Below are 16,432 nucleotides of genomic sequence, written 5' to 3'. Positions count from 1 at the left end.
TCTTAATCTTTTTTCAACATGGTTATATTTCAAACTTGAACAATTTTTACACTTAGAGGAACATTGTTAATTACATTATTTGACTTTCAAGACAATTCTGCATCATTTATTTTCTTAATCACTAGTTCAGTCCATATAACAGCTTACCCTAAATTAACTTAAATCTGTATATTTGTACTAAGTCTTAGTAGTAAATTTAAAGCATTGGCGAAGGGTTTCAAAGGATCAGTGGTGCCTCATCTGTTGAGATGTGAAGTAACCCGCACCCTAGAGAGGAAGAATGTGAATTCAGTTCTCATGTTGAGAGTACAGATACTTCATTCATTGAACCTTGCTTACCTGACCAATAGTGGCTAATAATGCTAGAAGTGACCGTTTTGGAGGTCTGCACACTTTGCGTCCTCTCTCCTGGCAGCAAAGGTTTGGAAAGCAGTCGAGAGTATTCCGACAAGACTTTGGGAAAAGGTCAAATACGGGAGGGGGTGGAGGTGTGCATTGCAGATACGACATCAGGAGACGAAGTGCTGCAAAAGATTTTTAAAAAATTGTTTTAAGCATGGAGCAGTATTTCAAATTATTATCGACATGTAGGGTTTTGTCATCCTTACGAGCGACGAATCTTTGTCCTGGGAGCTTCTCCCATTCCAATTGAGGTGTTCTGCAGTATGCATATGGTCCGTCCACGCAACACACTCTAGGCCAGCAGTCGTCATCATTCGTACAATTGGTAATGGACCATGGCTCGACCAAAGTATCCACTGGGTTGGGACAGATTCTCGCGACAACCCCGAAAAAGGCTGCGCTTAAACAAACACACAAAATGATGAAAAAGTTGAATGAAAGGATGAAATTGGTAAAGAACACTCGTTGGGTACTCACGCTCGTGGGGTATGTCCGGCATGGTGGGCGCTACTCCCAGCACGCAGCGTCGCAGGCCCAGCCGGTCCTTGCAGCACTGCTCTCCCACGCCCTTGCAGTCGCGGTCTGTCTGGCACTGCCTGGACAGCAGGGACACCTCTCCGGACCGGGGGCACACCAGGCCTCCCCAGTCGCCTGGAACACGCAAAGCAAACCGCCACCATGCACCATTAGGCCAGGCATCTCAAGTCTCGACGTAGCAGCAACTCGACGGCCATTTCGACCCCATGAGAGCAGCTGGAGACTTATTCAGAGAGTCCCTCTGTCTCTCTCGCACCCATAAGAGAAGTCCCACGAGTGCGAGACACAGAGCGACGAAAACGACTCGCGGAATCAGTCTGTGCAACTCGAATGTCCAATTCGGCGATACCCCGCGCGGCGTGGAAGGCCCAGCGCGTGGGGTATCGCCAGGCCCGGAAAGCGCGCGAGGACGAGGGCGAGACTCCGCGTCGCTGGCGATGACGTCACTGGAAGCTGCCGGTGCAGCGCAGCTTCAGCTTCCCACTAACAGTGAGGAGGCCCCAGCGCGGCGATCACACCAATTTGCCTTCGCAATCGGCAATCGGCGCTCGCCTCCGACAACAATCAAACAAAGGCTTGCGGACCGCTTCCATCTTCCAGCCCAGCGGACTGACTCCGAGAGTAGTGCTCGTCGCTCTGTCTCTCTCGCACTCAAGCGGCGTCCGGTAGAGGTGCGAGGGAGACAGAGCGACGAGAACGACTCTCGGAACCAGAACCTTGCGCCGCTGCATGTGCTAACACAGTTTCGAGGCCCCGGTCGGCAGACAAGGCGGGCGCGGGCCGCGCCATGGCAGAGGTCGCGGGTACAGTGTGCAGGTCGCGCCAAGAGTTGATCAAGAAAGGGAGGAGGACCCTGGCCTGCCTGGGCCCGCCCTGACCGTTTCGGAACGCGCGGGGCGCGTGCCAGCGCAGCGACAATAAAGAGATGAAAACACGAAACCACGCGGGCCGGGCGGGGCGGGGCGGTCTCGGTCGCAAAGTGGCCTTCCTCCAGAGCGTCACGTGCAAGCTCCACTCCAGTGCAGACTGATTCCGAGAGTCTTTCTCTCGCACTCATGGGGCGCCCCGTATAGGTGCGAGAGAGACAGAGCGACTGGCAGTGTGCTGGCAGGGCGGCACGGCGGCACAGCACAATGGGGAATGGGGCGCAACGCCGAAGTCGAAACAAACGCCCCGGTTGGCAAACAATGAAGCCGCAAAACGGCGGGGCGGCATGTCGGGAGGACGACGAGGAGGAGGAGCAGCAGACTGATTCCGAGAGACGATTTCTCGTCGCTCTGTCTCTCTGCCACGCATGGGGCGTCCCGTATGGGTGCGAGAGAGACGGAGCGACGCCCCGAATCAGTCTGCGGGAGGCGATATGGGCGGGGCGGCCGGCTGGCCGGAATGTTAAAACGACAATAAGAAGGAGCGCGCGCGTGCGGATCATCGCGCCGAGACAATGCGCGCGCGCGTGTGTGTGTATGTGTGTGTGTGTGTGTGTGTGTGTGTGTGTGTGTGTGCCCGTGTGTGTGCGCGCACGCGTGCGGCCGGTGGGCGCTTGTCACGCGCGAAATGTAGCGCGCCGTGCCGCACGCGTGCCCTCTCGCACAGGCGCGGATCCAGGAGGATCCAGGAGGAGGGGGAGGGGGGACGAGGGCATCCTCCCCGAAGGAACGCCCCAGAGCGACGGAGCAGTGTTCGGAATCAGTCCGCTGTGGCTCCGAGTCGCTCCGAGTAGGCCGCAGTGCCGGGCTCCATCGACATGCCCACTCCACTGCAAAGAGGCTTGGCTCGACTAGGGCCGTTGCCTGCCTCGCGCCTCGCGCCTCGCGCCGACAGCACTGTAACGAGGAGGGAAGGCAGAAGGGCGGGGCGGCGGGGCCGGGGTATGTCGGTAGCATTGTCCACATTCCGGGCCGAGGGCAGTCGAGGGCGGCCGGGCCCCACGGAGTGGCGGAAGTGCCAAAGGGACGGAAGTGGCAAGTGGAGCAAGTGGGAGTGGAAGCAATTCCAGCGCGGCTTTCCGCCTTCGCCACCTCGGAAGCTTTAGTTCGATAGCTCGAAAGCTCAATAGCTCGAAAGCTCGAAAGCTCGAAAGCTCAAAAGCTCGAAGGCTCGAAAGCTCGATAGCTCGAAAGCTCGATGGCTCGATGGCTCGAAAGCTCGATGGCTCGAAAGCTCGATAGCTCGAAAGCTTGCAAGCTCGAAAGGGCTTGCGCTTCGGAAACTAGAGGCGGTCGGTGTACTACTACTGCCATTGAGCCGAGGGGGCTCATCTCGAAGGGGCGAGCGGCCGAGCGAGTCGTCGCGTCCGTCTCTGTCTCTCTCGCACCCCTTCGGACCGCCGGACCACCCCACGAGTGCGACAGAGACAGAGCGCTTCGCGTTCCGCGTTCCGGCCGCTGAAAAACAATAATAGAAGCAGTCCCAGCCTTCCCACTTTTGCGCGCATCGGGGTTATTTGATCGGGGCCGTTCCAGAGTTCCAAGGGGTGGGGCGGGGGCGGGGGCGGCGCCACTGGAAGGGCAACAAGGAAATCGGACGAAGCGGAGAGGAGAACTTCTTGGCCTCAAGTTGGCGGAACGTTCAACGGTCCGCTCCACGCGTATTACTGTTTAATAAAGTAAGGGAAGCGCCGCGCCGCGCAGCGCAGCGACGAGCGGGTCTAGCGTCGTCCACGGTGCCCACCAATCGCCATGCTGCGGACTGATTCCGAGAGTCGTCGCTCTGTCTCTCTCGCACTCACGGGGCGTCCCGTATGGGCGGGAGAGAGACGGAGCGACGAACACGACTCCCGGAATCAGTCCGCAGGGCTTTAACGGCGTAGCGCCGCGTAGCGCGCGGCAGTTGCACAGCCAAGTTGGGACACTACTCCGGCCGCCAGAGACGCGGCGTGGCGCGGCGCGGCTGGTGCGGCGCGCGGCTTCAAGAGCAGTAAACGTGATGGCTGTTTTCGGTGTTTAGCTCTGCTTCTCTGTCAAAGTCGCCGAGTGCCGGAGTCCAGTCTGGCGCGGCGCCTGGTGCGCGTCGAACCGCGGCACCTCGTGAACAAGCCGGCCGCGGCGCCGGGCCGAACCGAAAGGCCAGTCCGTTACACCAGGCCGCGGGGCCGCGGGCGTGGCCCGGCACTTCACAGCAAGCGAGTGCCATTTTTCCCCACCAGAAAATTTCAATAAGTGAAGCCACCGCTCTGCCCCTCACCCCGCGTCCCGCGGGTTCGGGCGGTTTTGGTGGGTTTTAGGGGGGGGGGGTCCGCGGACCTCGACCCCTCGCACGCCCTTGTGTGCAGCAGTCTGATGTTGATGGATATTGCGCCCGCGCAGGACACACACGCACCAACACACGCTCGCACGGACGGGCGGCGGCGGCGGCGGCGCGGCGGGCGTTACGAGGATGCATGTCACGCCCGTCACGTTTGGCGCGCGCATAACAAACGGAGCACTCGTGCCAAATTGAAGCGGGCGGCTCACTCCGGACTCGCAGTGGCTCGGCGGGGCGGGGCGGGGCGGGGCGGGGCGGCCCCTCTTTGTTCCAGTTCGCCTCCAGTTCCAAGTGCCCGCCACGCCAGGCCAGGCCATGCCCCCGTCCAAACAGCAATCACCTACTGCCCGCACTGCACAGGCTCATTCCCGAACATCGCCATTCATTTTTTTATCGCCGCTCTGTCTCTCTCGCGCGCACAGGGCGTGCTGCGCTGCTGCGCGAGTGCGAGAGAGACAGGCTGCTGGCCGCGCGTGCGGGAGGGCCGTCGCATCGGGCACCATCGCGTCACGTCAACGCCAGCAGTCAGTGAGGTCGAGAGGGATGGACCACGACCACGGTGGTCCACTCTAGGGGTCCACCACACTAGGCCAGTAGGGCAGGCGGGCAGTGGCGGATCCAGAGACGGCCCAAGGGAGGGGCAAAGCTCTTTTATAACAAATTACATGGGCGTGTGACCCCACCAACGAACCGCCCTCCGAACGAGAAAGCCGTTGGTGGGGTGGCGCATTTGATTCGGGTCCTGTTTAGCGACTCTGGAGCTCAAAACGCGTCTAGAGTTTAGGCCGCCTCCGCCGGTCTTCTGGCCCACTGTGGGGCGGGGGCCGCTCGCCGTGGATCCCGTCTGGGGGGCGAGGCCGGGCGAGGCCGGGCGAGGCTAGACTGGGGGCTGGCCATGGCAGCCTAGCCGCCGGGGAATGTGGCGATAACTTGGTTCGCACCCCTGTGAGGCCGCGCGCCGCGCGCCGCCCGCTGCCTCGGGGAACGCTTTAACAAAGTTCTAAAATTTCCGCCCCCTCCCCCTTTCCCACCGCGTCACCCGCACACCCGCGCGAGACGCCGCGCGCTGCGCGCCGGAGGCGGGCGGAGAGGGCCAAGAGAGGGCCGCGGCGGGGCGGTCTTCGCTCGCTCGACTTGAATAGTCCGTTACGCAAGCCGACCTTGCCGATGCAGCGGGGGCGGAGGGAGGGGAAGGGCAGCCGGGGTGCATGCGTGGAGACGAGGGCCACCTCGCTGCATGTCTCCGTGGTGCAGGGCATTGACACTGCAGCGCGGTCAAGGCGCTTAATGACATATCGAACCCCGCTCGCGGTTTAGTACTAAAGCACGCACTCGGTGACGTCGGCCAGGCCGGGCAGGGGTCTTCATCGTCAGGCGTGTCTGAGTATGTGTGTGAGAGTGTGTGCCTCACAAGAGAACGCACTAAGCAAACCGACACGCCCGCATGGTCCCTGTCGCGACAAGTGACTTGGGAAACGGAAACGAAAAGCCCCCTTGTGTGTGTGTGTGTGTGTGTGTGTGTGTGTGTGTGTGTGTGTGTGTGTGTGTGTGTGTGTTTCGCGACCATTCCCTGAGACAGATTCAGGGCGACACCACCACCGCGGTGGCGTGCAGCTGAGTGTCTGGTTGTCTGGGACGCCAGGCCCCGCCACGCCAGGCAGGTTGCCGCGTACGTCACGTGACACCGCGGCTTCGCCAGGCTCCGTGAGGCTCCGCGTGAGGTGCAGCCAGCGTGTGAATGGGCGAGATCCCGACGTCGGCGTGACGTCGCGCGCCACGCAAAGCGGCACCGCGCGCCGCGCCGCGTGACGTACTTTGGTGCGCCAGGCGGGCCAGTTTGGCGGCGAGACTCGCTGCCCCGGGAGTGCGAGAGAGACGACGACGCAACTTTCGGAATGAACCTGCTGCAGGCGGGCCAGGGCGGGCCAGGGCGGGCCAGGGTACACCCATCCGCCCGGATTTGGCAAGGAGGGTGTGGCCAAGTGGCCAGGGGCCAGGGCGCAGGCGGCGCAGGGCACACACTTGGATTTCATCGGGACCAGGCACGGATCTAAAGGGGAGCAATAAGGACAGGTCGGTCGGAGGGTGGGTCGCACGCCTTTACAGCGCGCGGCCTGTGCATAGTATTCACTTTACGGTGTCGGTCCGCTGCCATGCCAGCGCGCTCGGCCAAAAGGTCTCATCCTCGCAACCGTTCTTACGCCAAGTTTGACGAGGGCAGGACGCCGGGGGCAGCCTCCATTCTGCATTCGTAATCTTCGCGTCTGCACGCCCCCCCCCCCCCCCGCCCCGCGCGCGCGCACCCACGCATCGCCCTTCTAACTAGACTAGACTGCTACACATAGTTGCAGGAAGGCGACGCCTGGCACGCCACTGCTAGCAACTGCCAGCTTTAGCCACGGCCCGGGGTCGGCGGTCGGCGCGGTCGGGCTGGCCGGGCCATGCAAGCATGAAGCAGACATTTCTCAGTGGCATAACAACAGGGTCACCACGCCGTGCGAAAAAGGAACACACACACAAACAACAACAACAACAACAACAACAAGACCGTCATTTCGGACGCCGGGCCGCGGTGAGCCAGACTGGAAGCGCACGCTAGACGCTGGGGCAGCCTGCTGGCAATCTAGATGATCTAGATGATCTACGTCGGTCGGCCTCTGGATGGCGGCAATTAGAACTCTTTTACAGCGGCGCGGCGCCGCTAGCTCGGTTGCGTCACGGCGAAGACGCGGCGCGACCTCGCCACTCCACTGCAAGCGGAAGCGCACTGTTACTTTCTTCCAGGTGCGGATCCAGGAGGGGGAGGGGGGCGGCGCCTGGATGGTAGGCAAAAGTAGGCAACCTTTGCCAAAACGCCCCCCTTCCCCATCCGTCTCTGGATCCGCTCTTGCTTCCTTCCATCATAAGCAGTGAGGCCCCGGCCGAGCCTTGGCCTTGCGCTCGCGTGCCCCTGCCCTGCCCATCCAGAGCAGTGCCCCGCCTCGGCCTGGTTCACTTTCACTCTCTCTCTCACTCACTCTCACGGCCAAGGCCGGACCAGCGCGCCAGCGCATCGACACGCCGAGGAACAACACCGGCCCCACCACACCGCGAGCCGCGGCCTGCCTCGGAGCACAGTGGGCCAGAAGAGCGGTGGCGGCGGACAAAACTCGAGACGCGTTTTGAGCTCCAGAGTCGCTAAAAGGGACTCGAACCGAACGTGTGACCCCACCAATGGATTGCTCTCCGAATGACGAATCCATTGGTGGGGTCACACGTCCGGTTCGAGTCCTGCTCAGCGACTCTGGAGCTCGAAATGCATCTCGAGTTTTGGCCGCCTGCGCCGGTCTTCTGGCCCACTGTGCGGCGTGCCTCGGCGTGCCCGGACTGGAACGCGCTGAACTTGACCTTCCCCGCCGCTCGCTTCGCTGCCGCCGGTTTATTGTTGTGACCGCGACTGACCGGGTCGAGCGAACCGGGGTGGCTGGGCTGGGGCGAGGTGGGGGCGGGCGTGGCTGTTCGAGTGCGGGACGCTCACGTCGTCACAGCACCTGCCGCTTCCGGGGGTCGCCACGTCACTACTGTCGTCGCTCCGTCTCTCTCGCACTCGTGGAGCATGCTCTACGTGCGAGAGGGACAGAGTGACGGATGACAGCTTCGAGGTCACTCTTACAGAAGTATGCCACATTGAGGTGCCTTTTCGCGCGGTCCAGAGATGTACTCGTTGGGGCGCCCTCCGTCACTTCAGCCTTTCCGCAACGCGTGGGCGGACTGATCGCGAAACACGTCGCTCCGTCTCTCTCGCACTCGTGGGGCGTCCCGTTATTCTGGTGCGAGAGGTACAGAGCGACGAAAACGACTCTCGGAATCAGTCTGCTGCGGACGAGCTTGCAAAAGGCGAGGCTCTCCTCCGCATTCGGACGTCGCCACAAAGCATTGCCACAAAGGGCGAGAGGGGGGGGGGCTAACGATGACCGACCTACACAGCAGCGACGAGAAGCAGACGACAGCAAGTCGACTCAGCGAAGGCAGCGCTGCGCGGTGTCATCGACACTGCGAGTCGTGAGTTGCCTCAGCGCGGCTGTCCAGCAGACTGGTTCCGAGAGTCGTTTCGGCCGCTCTGTCTCTCTCGCACTCATGGCGCGTCCCGTATGGGTGCGAGCGAGACAGAGCGACGACTCTCGGAATCGGTCTGCCAGCAGCGCCACGGAGACGAAGCCGACAAAAACCGCGCCGCCCCCTAATCAAACACAAACGAGCAACGAAGGGAAAATAATCCGAGCGCCGAAAACAAAGTTACAAAAGTGACGCGACAGCGAAGAACGAGACGCGTCCCTCCCGGTGGCCCCCCTTGGGGCCTCGGGGCCCTGCGGGCATCCCAGGCAGGATTTGGCTTGGATCATCCCCGCTCCAGTCCCGCTCCCCTTGATCGGCCATTTACTAAAGTGCAGGGGAGTCCAGGCCGTGGCGTCCTGGCAGGATGACGTCCTGGCCCCGGCCCGGCCCCGGCCGTCAGCCGCCTGACAAGCTCGCCTGCTTTTTCCTCCGCCCTGCCCTGGGCTCCTTCTTCTGGCCCCATCGTTCCGTCGCTCCGTCTCTCTCGCACCCATACGGGACGCCTCGCGAGTGCGAGAGAGACAGAGCGACGGGCGCCCCGCCACGGCCCCGCCCCGCTTGTCACGCTCCATGCGACTAATCCCTCCGGGGATGGGATCCCCGTTCGCATTACCGTCCTAAAATCACAAATCACAACGGCGGCAACGCGGCGACGGCGGGGACTGCAGATTCCGAGAGTGTCGCTCTGTCTCTCTCGCACTCGTGGCGCGTCCCGTAGAGGTGCGAGAGAGACAGAGCGACGACTCTCGGACTCTGCGCCCCTCTCAACGAAAAGCGCGCGCCCTTTCGTGGTTTTTGTTTGTGTCCGGCCGGCCGGTCTGGTCGTCGGTCGCTTGGAATGAAAGCCACTCGGCGCGCTGGAACGCACCCACTCCATTATCGGCCATGGCGCAAAAGGTGCGACAAGGACGGACTGCTGCGCGGAACGCCGATATTCCTTTTCCAGGACAGGAGCGGATCCAGTGGGGGCAAAGGACAATTGGCACTCCGCCCCCTGGACAGCCGCCTGAAGGGTAGGCAAAAAGCCACGCTTACCCTGCGAGTAGGCAAGGAGTGCTGCTTTACCCATCCCTCAGCTGTGAAGTGTGAGTCGTTTTCGTGGCTCTGTCTCTCTGGCACCTATACGGGACGCCCCATGAGTGCGAGAGAGAAAGAGCGACGATACACTGTTCGGAAGCGGATTCGGCCGCCGACGAGGACGGCGCGTCGCGGTGCGTGGGTGCCTGTGGGTGCGCTCCTTTCACCGCAGGGTGTGTCAGGGCCTGACAGTGTGCCTGACAGGGCTGCAGCCGGCTGGACCTGGACGCATCGCGGCTCGCACCGCGGCGCCTGCAATTCAAGGTCGCCGAACCGGTCCGGTCCGCCACGGCAACGCCAATCCATTGCCGCACCGCCGCGGGCGGCGAATCAAAACGCTGTGAACCTGCAGACTGATTCCGAGAGTCGTCGCCGTCTCTCTCACACCAATGAGGACCGGCCCAGGAGTGCGAGAGAGACAGACAGCGACGACGCTCGGAATCAGTCTGCCGGCCATGTGCGTACTGCGCACGTAGTACGCGGCCATTTCGAATGGGTGCACTCGCAGTGGCGCGGTCCCGCCCGCGGCCAGGTAAAGCACCTGTCAGCAGGCTCATTCCGACCAGCGCGTTCGTTCGCTGTCTCTCTCGCACTCGTGGGGCGCCCAGCAGGGGTGCGAGAGAGACAGAGCGATGGGCGAATCCTACTACACACGAAACCGTCGCCGCGTCGGTGGTCCGCCAAAAGTGGGCCAAGCCGAAAAACTGCAGCACCACGAGGGAAAAGCCCCGGCTGGACACTTTGGGCCTTCGAGGCAGCCGCCGGATTCCGAAAAATGGTTCGGTCGCTCTGTCTCTCTCGCACCCCTAGGGACGCCCGATGAGTGCGAGAGAGACAGAGCGACTCCAGCGTGAGGCGTCTGGCCGCGTTCCGCGCCCAGGGCCGGGTGGCCGGGTGGCTGCTGTTTCGCCCAAAGGTTACATTCGCGATGGAGGTCAAGAAGCGGCGGAAAGTTTCCCACGTCTACTTTCGATAACTTAACGATTATGAGCGACGCCGCTGCGCCTGGCATAACAACGATTCTGCGGACCGGACCGGTCCAAGGCGTCCCGGGAGTGCAGCTTTGCAGGGCGGCGGTGGCTCCAAGACTGCCATCATGCCGCTCAGCGACGTACAGTGGGCCAGAAGACCGGTGGAGGCGGTCAAAATCCCGGACGCGTTTTGAGCTCCAGAGTCGCTTAGTGGGACTCGAACCGAGCGTGTGACCCCACCAATGGATTGCTCTCTGAGCGAGGAATCCATTGGTGGGGTCACACGTTCGGTTCGAGTCCTTTTTAGCGACTCTGGAGCTCAAAACGCGTTTAGAGTTTTGGCCGGCATGCCGGTCTTCTGGCACACTGTGCGACGGCGGCACAGCGACGCCGGGCCTTGATGCACTTCACTTTCTCCGCGACCTTCATCGAGTGCAGGAGGAATTAAGTGCAATCGCCGCCGCTGAGGCGTGGCGCACTGTCTCCGTCGCACCCGTGGCGTGGGACACCGCGAGTGCGAGAGAGACAGAGCGACGAAATGGTTCGGCGCCTGTTGGCCTTGTCACGCGCGTGCCTTCGGACGCGACACGCACGAGTCGGCTGCCGATCACTGTATACAGTGTATAGTCGTGCGCGGCGTGGCGTGCTGGACGCGTGTCGGCCAGGCTTTAGTGCACGACGCCGAGGACGGCGGCGTGACGGCGTGACCGGTGACGCGCTCGTTACAGCAGACTCATTCCGAGAGTCGTTTTCGTCGCTCCGTCTCCCTCGCACTCATGGGGCGTCCCCTCTGGGTGCGAGTGAGACAGGGCGACGAATGGCGAGTCTGCAGGTGCGTTACCCTCGGTTACAGGTGCAGGCGTGTCACTCGTGTGTTACGAGGCCGGCCACCGGCGAGGGCCGTGCGGGAGTGAGAGAGAGAGAGAGATAAGGGGAGTGCGGGAGAGGGAGAAAGAGAGAGAAAGTGACCGGTAAGCTGCCGAGAAAGGCAGCGTCATATGCCGAATCACCTGCGGTAATCAATGGAGAGAGAGATAGAACGCTGGCCCAACCTCGCCTAACCTGCTCTACAAACGGAACAGTGAGCATGGCGCCCTCCACGAGAAGCGCGTAGCCTGCATGCATGCACACTTCAACGAGCAGTGTGCTTGGATGCACACGCTTACGAACAGTGTACAAGAGTGCACAACGAAACGCTAACTTTCGGTTCTCAACATGGAACTGCGAGGTTAACGTGAAAAGTTAGGGTTGGTTGAACCATGACCTTCGACCTGCCCGTCGACGGGCTCCTTCTACTTACCCAGGTCCGCGTCGTGGCCGTGGGCGTCGTCCCAGCTGCCGTCCGTCAGCGAGTTGTCCTCGATGGAGGGGTCTTCGTCAGAGTCCCTGCGCCGCGCCGCCTTTCGCCGGTCTTGATCCTGTCCGCGGCGCGACGCGCGCGTCTGCCCGCCGTGTCCATCCTGCGCGTGGCCGTGCCCGTCCTGCCCGTGGCCGTGCCCGTCCTGCCGCCGCCCGTCCTTCCGCCGGCCCTGTTTGCCCTCCGGATCAGCGCGGTGGCTCGCCCTGCCACCCACGGCGTCCTCGTGTTTGTCCAGCGGTGGCGCGGCGTGGCGGTGGTCGCCGCCCGCCTTGTCTTGTTTCTGTTTCGGGTCCTGGCCGCGCTGTCCTGGCCTCGAGGGTCGCTTGTCCTGCGGGGCTTCCTCTGGCTCATCCAGGTCCCCGTCGTCTTCCCGCAGCAAGTCCTCCAGGTCGTCGTCCAGGCCGTGGTTCAGGTCGTCGTCGTCGTAGTGAGCCGGCGGCTCGGTCGTCGTCGTGATCCTGGACGCCCGGCGGTGCTTCCTCTCCAGCAAGTCGCGCTGGATCTTCTCCAGGCGGCGCGCGCGCTCTTCCTGCAGCCTGGCCGCCCTGGAGGTGGTGCTGGCCGCCACGGCCGGCGGCGACCTGGCCGCTGGAGGTGCTGGAGACGGGTGGCGCTTGTGAGGCGCCGTCACCGCGTAGTCGTCTGCAGCCAGAGACGCCGCCTGGTCTCCGACGAGCACGTTGTCGTCGACGGTGACGCTCACGGCCGTAGGTGCTGGCTCCAGGGACGCTCCCTGCCGCGTCTCCGTCGTCGCGGTGCTCTCGACGGGCACCCTCGCGGGGCCGTCCGGGTGAGCTTGGGGTGCGGCCGGGGGAACGGCGTCATCAAAGTGCTGAGCGTCGCCTCCGCTTGGCGCTGCCATGGTGTCGGCGGAGAGCCCCGCCGCCGTGGACGCCGGCTGCAGTGTCGTTATGGACGTCGACGCCGTGTCAACGAGGACGTCTGGCACGACATCGTCGGCGGGGACGTCTTGCCTAACATCGTCCGCGACGCCCGGCGACGTCGCGAACCCCGTCGTCGCGATGGCGTCCACGGGGCTGGACGGCGCCGTCGGCGAGGTCGACGACGTCCCCTCCGTGGTCCGCTTGGCGCGGTGCTGGCAGGGGCCCGAGCCGGCCGCGTGCACGGCGGGGGCCTCGAGGGCGATGAGCAGGGCGACGACGACGGCGAAGAGCAGCACGGCCACGTCGGGGGCCCTGGGCGGAACGCAACGCACGCAGGCACGCATGGTCAACGGCAAGACGCGACCGCCAAGTGTACACGACGGCTGGACGCGACTGTGTGGTGGACGGACCACTGGGCCGCCATGGCCCCCGCCGGGAACGGCCGCGCCCCGCCACGCCTCGCCACGCCCCGCCACGCCCCGCCACGCCCCGCCACGCCCCGCCATGCTGCTGCAGCGTTAGCGGCGAGCAGGTGAAGCAACCCGCGCCGCGTGCCGCCACCACCACCACCACCACCGCAGCACCGCGCCGGGCACAGCCAAGGCAGAGCCACGCAAGGTCGCCGCCCGCGCCGCGCGTCTCGGTGCGCTTTGCGCTTTGTGCTGCGGACCGCTAAAATGTCACAGAACCGATCAGCTCAAGAAGATGGAAACGCGGGGAGAGGGGGGGGGGATGACCCACAATCCGCCGCACTGCCGTGTACCGTGCCTTCGGGCGACCATTTCGGACCGGAATAGGTTCGTGATTTCATGATGGCCCGAACGGGCACCCGGCTTCGGCGTCGTGCGGTGCTGATTGAAACACGATGTACTTGTGTGTGTGTGTGGGGGGGGGGGTGCGTCGTGCGTGAAAATACGCAGGGAGACGCAGGGAGATGTGCAGTATACGAAGGAGATGGTCTCGACAGCTGCTTTGCTCGGCTTCCTCCAGCAAGCCGTGCTGCGGGTATTACGGTACCCCACGCCACATTCAGTAATCCGTTCGGACCGAGACGCCGCAAGACGCGGCGCCGCGGGGCCGGGCAAGGAGGAAACAAGGCAGCCCGCAAAGTTGTTTGCCCGCACCCCATGCGGGGCAAGGGGTAGCGAAAAATAAAAAGGTCCGAAACGCAAATCCAGCGAGTTGCTTTTTATCGTGCATCCCCGCCCCGCCTGGCCGTGCCTGCCTAAGCAAAACACCTGAGGGAAATTACGGCCGACCAACGCACTCGGCGGGAGCGCCACTCCACGAGGAGAGGAGTATGTGTTCGGCGCGAGCGAGAGGGGTGGGGGAGGGAGGTACAGAGAGAGACGGAAAGATAAAGGGAAATTTTCGCTCTTCTTTTCACACAACAGCATTGCAAATAACGCTTGTCGTATGCAGATGGGGTGTATGTTGTACCGCTTGCCAAAGGGAGTGCCCGAGTGGCTCTGCCTGGTCTGCCCCGGTGTGGCGTGGCGCGGCGTGGCGCGGTGGGGAAGGGGCGGCTGCAGCGCGGTGTGAAACCGAGCGAGAAAAACGAATTTCCGTCCGCATCGTGGAGGCCGTGGGAAAAGAAATTGCAAACAGATGAAAATGGTACAGTACGCAGGAACGCAGCCTCTTGGAAGAATCCCTCCCCCGTTTAGTCCCCAGCGCGTTAAAAAGTGTGGCGAAGGGAATGCCAACGGAAGATGAAAAGAGCGAGTTCTCATTTAGTTTTAAGTGCCTTATCGGCAGCCCACCCAGAATTATTCGATAATGATTTTCAACGACTCAAAAATTTCTCTCAGATATGAGAAGCTGACGCCATGGAGAATAGAATTCTCCGCTGACGCGGTGACTGCGACAGACGGACAGACAGGAGGACAGACGGACGCAGAGGGGAGACAGCGAGGATTAAGGCTGCCCTCGCTTAACGTGCGAATATTGTGGTCTCTTCAGCAACAAATCATCCAAAACGCCAAAACGACGCGCAACGGAGTCAAGCCCAGCAGGCCGTAAGCCCCACCAATGCCCTGGGGCGGCCTGGCCTGGGTCCCGGGGCCTGGGGGCCTGCACACTGATTCCGAGAGTCGTTTTCGTCGCTCTGTCTCTCTCGCACTCATGGGGCGTCCCGTCCGGTGCGAGAGAGACGGAGCGACGAAAACGACTCTCGGAATCAGTCTGCTGGGCCAGCAGAGAGGAGAGGAAAAATGACTGGTCGGGGCTGCCGCTCCAGCTGTGCCGCGCCCTGCTCGGAGCACTCAGAGCTCAGAGCGCCAGGCCGGCCAATTTCATGACGATATTTTCGTCGCAGAGGTGTCGCCATGGCGTCGCCGGGCCAGGCGGGGGAATAAAAATGTGACAGTCGAATTCCAACTTCCATTTCCGACGACCGAGTCGCGCTACCGGACCCTGTCGCACTCCTGCCGGGGTTGTGCACGGACGGGGCCCTGTCCTGCAGCCGCCCTGGCTCTCTCGCACCCTCACGGAGCGCCGCGGAGCGCCGCGTGAGTGCGAACGAGACAGAGCGACGATGGCAGTCGGACTGGGTAACACGCGCTCGCCGGCCGCAGCACCACGTCTACCGCCCCACGGCACTTCTTTGCGTGCTTCGCGCCGCGTGTCCACCAAGTGCTCCAAGAGAGTGCCGCGGTCGGCGGGGCGGCGCCGCCTGCACTTAAAGCACCCCCTCCAGCCTCTCCAAGTTCCGCACCGCACGGCGGCGGACGTCGGACGGCGGCGGCGGCCCCAGAGCCAACTCGTTTTGTAGCGCCGAAGTTTACAGGCTGCAGGAAAAGAACTCGGCCGAGTGATTCGACAAGCTGACGCCGGCAACTTCGGCAATGTAGGCGGCACCCATGACGCGGCCAGGCGCGGGAGGGAGGGGCAGACATCGACTGCTGGAGGCGGCGACGCTGCCTGAAAGGTAGGCAAAGCGTCGCGCTCGGCCCCAGTAAGTAGTCGACTTTTCGTGCACCCGTCTCCGTATCCGCCCCAGGACGCGGCGGAGCGCACACTGACTCCGAATCGGCCTTACAGAAGCTACTGGGCTTACAAAGAAAACCGTAGTCTTGTATAACAAAGTATTAGAGCATATGTAAAACGCTATACGCAAAAAAAACCGTATGCGGCAAGCAAAAAACCGCATACGCAAGCAAAAACCGCTATACGGCAAGCAAAAAACCGCATACGGCAAACAAAAAACCGTATGCGGCAAGCAAAAAACCGCATACGGCAAGCAAAAAACCGCATACGGCAAGCAAAAAACCGCATACGGCAAACAAAAAACCGTATGCGGCAAGCAAAAAACCGCATACGGCAAGCAAAAAACCGTATGCGGCAAGCAAAAAACCGCATACGGCAAGCAAAAAACCGCATACGGCAAACAAAAAACCGCATACGGCAAACAAAAAACCGCATACGGCAAACAAAAAACCGTATGCGGCAAACAAAAAACCGTATGCGGCAAGCAAAAAAGTAGTATGCAGGCGGACGGACGGACAGGCAGACAGACAGACATGCAAACAGACTGCGGGACGCCAAGGAATCGCAATAATTAGACTAATGATGGAGCAGACGAGCAGAGTGTTTGCGCTGTCTGCGTAAGTGGCGAGGCCAAAAGGGCGCCCCTCAAGGGGGCCACTTGGTTTACATTAGTTGCCAGCAGTAATCACTGTCAGGCAGCGTAACGGTTAGCGTCTCAGCGGGCGGATTTAAAGGACCGCGGTTCGCGCACCGACACAGTTTATTTTCAGCCCCTGTTTTTTTGGCGCGAGATTCCGCAGCGCTGCAAAGCCGGCGATACGATCCGGGCGACACGAATCCGTGGGTCGTCTCCGTCCAGGCCGCTACGCGCCGCT

General features: G+C 62.2%; 1 protein-coding gene across 1 annotated transcript; it reads right to left on the bottom strand.

Annotated features, from left to right (window-relative positions):
- Positions 1-6: 6 nt before the first annotated feature.
- On the bottom strand, positions 7-12,953 carry LOC117640547. Its single transcript, XM_034377081.1, has 5 exons — positions 11,626-12,953; positions 880-1,053; positions 609-797; positions 340-524; positions 7-267 (listed from the first exon to the last, which is right to left on the bottom strand). Exons 1-5 carry the CDS (start codon positions 12,911-12,913, stop codon positions 226-228), a joined length of 1,878 nt encoding a protein of 625 aa, XP_034232972.1. The 5' UTR covers positions 12,914-12,953; the 3' UTR covers positions 7-225.
- Between the last annotated feature and the right edge of the window lie 3,479 nt (positions 12,954-16,432).

The sequence above is a fragment of the Thrips palmi genome, unplaced genomic scaffold (assembly GCF_012932325.1).
Source record: "Thrips palmi isolate BJ-2018 unplaced genomic scaffold, TpBJ-2018v1 HiC_scaffold_12, whole genome shotgun sequence".
NCBI classification, from domain to species: Eukaryota; Metazoa; Arthropoda; class Insecta; order Thysanoptera; family Thripidae; genus Thrips; species Thrips palmi.
This window is presented reverse-complemented; position numbering and strand designations above follow the sequence as displayed.

Bases quoted from the DNA above. Each gene is read 5' to 3' on its own strand.
- LOC117640547 (XM_034377081.1), bottom strand. From the start codon at position 12,913: ATGCGTGCCTGCGTGCGTTGCGTTCCGCCCAGGGCCCCCGACGTGGCC. The intron at 1,054-11,625 runs GTAAGTAGAAGG...TGCGTGTTCCAG, and splicing joins CGGCCACGACGCGGACCTGG to GCGACTGGGGAGGCCTGGTG. The intron at 798-879 runs GTGAGTACCCAA...GTTTAAGCGCAG, and splicing joins GCCGGACATACCCCACGAGC to CCTTTTTCGGGGTTGTCGCG.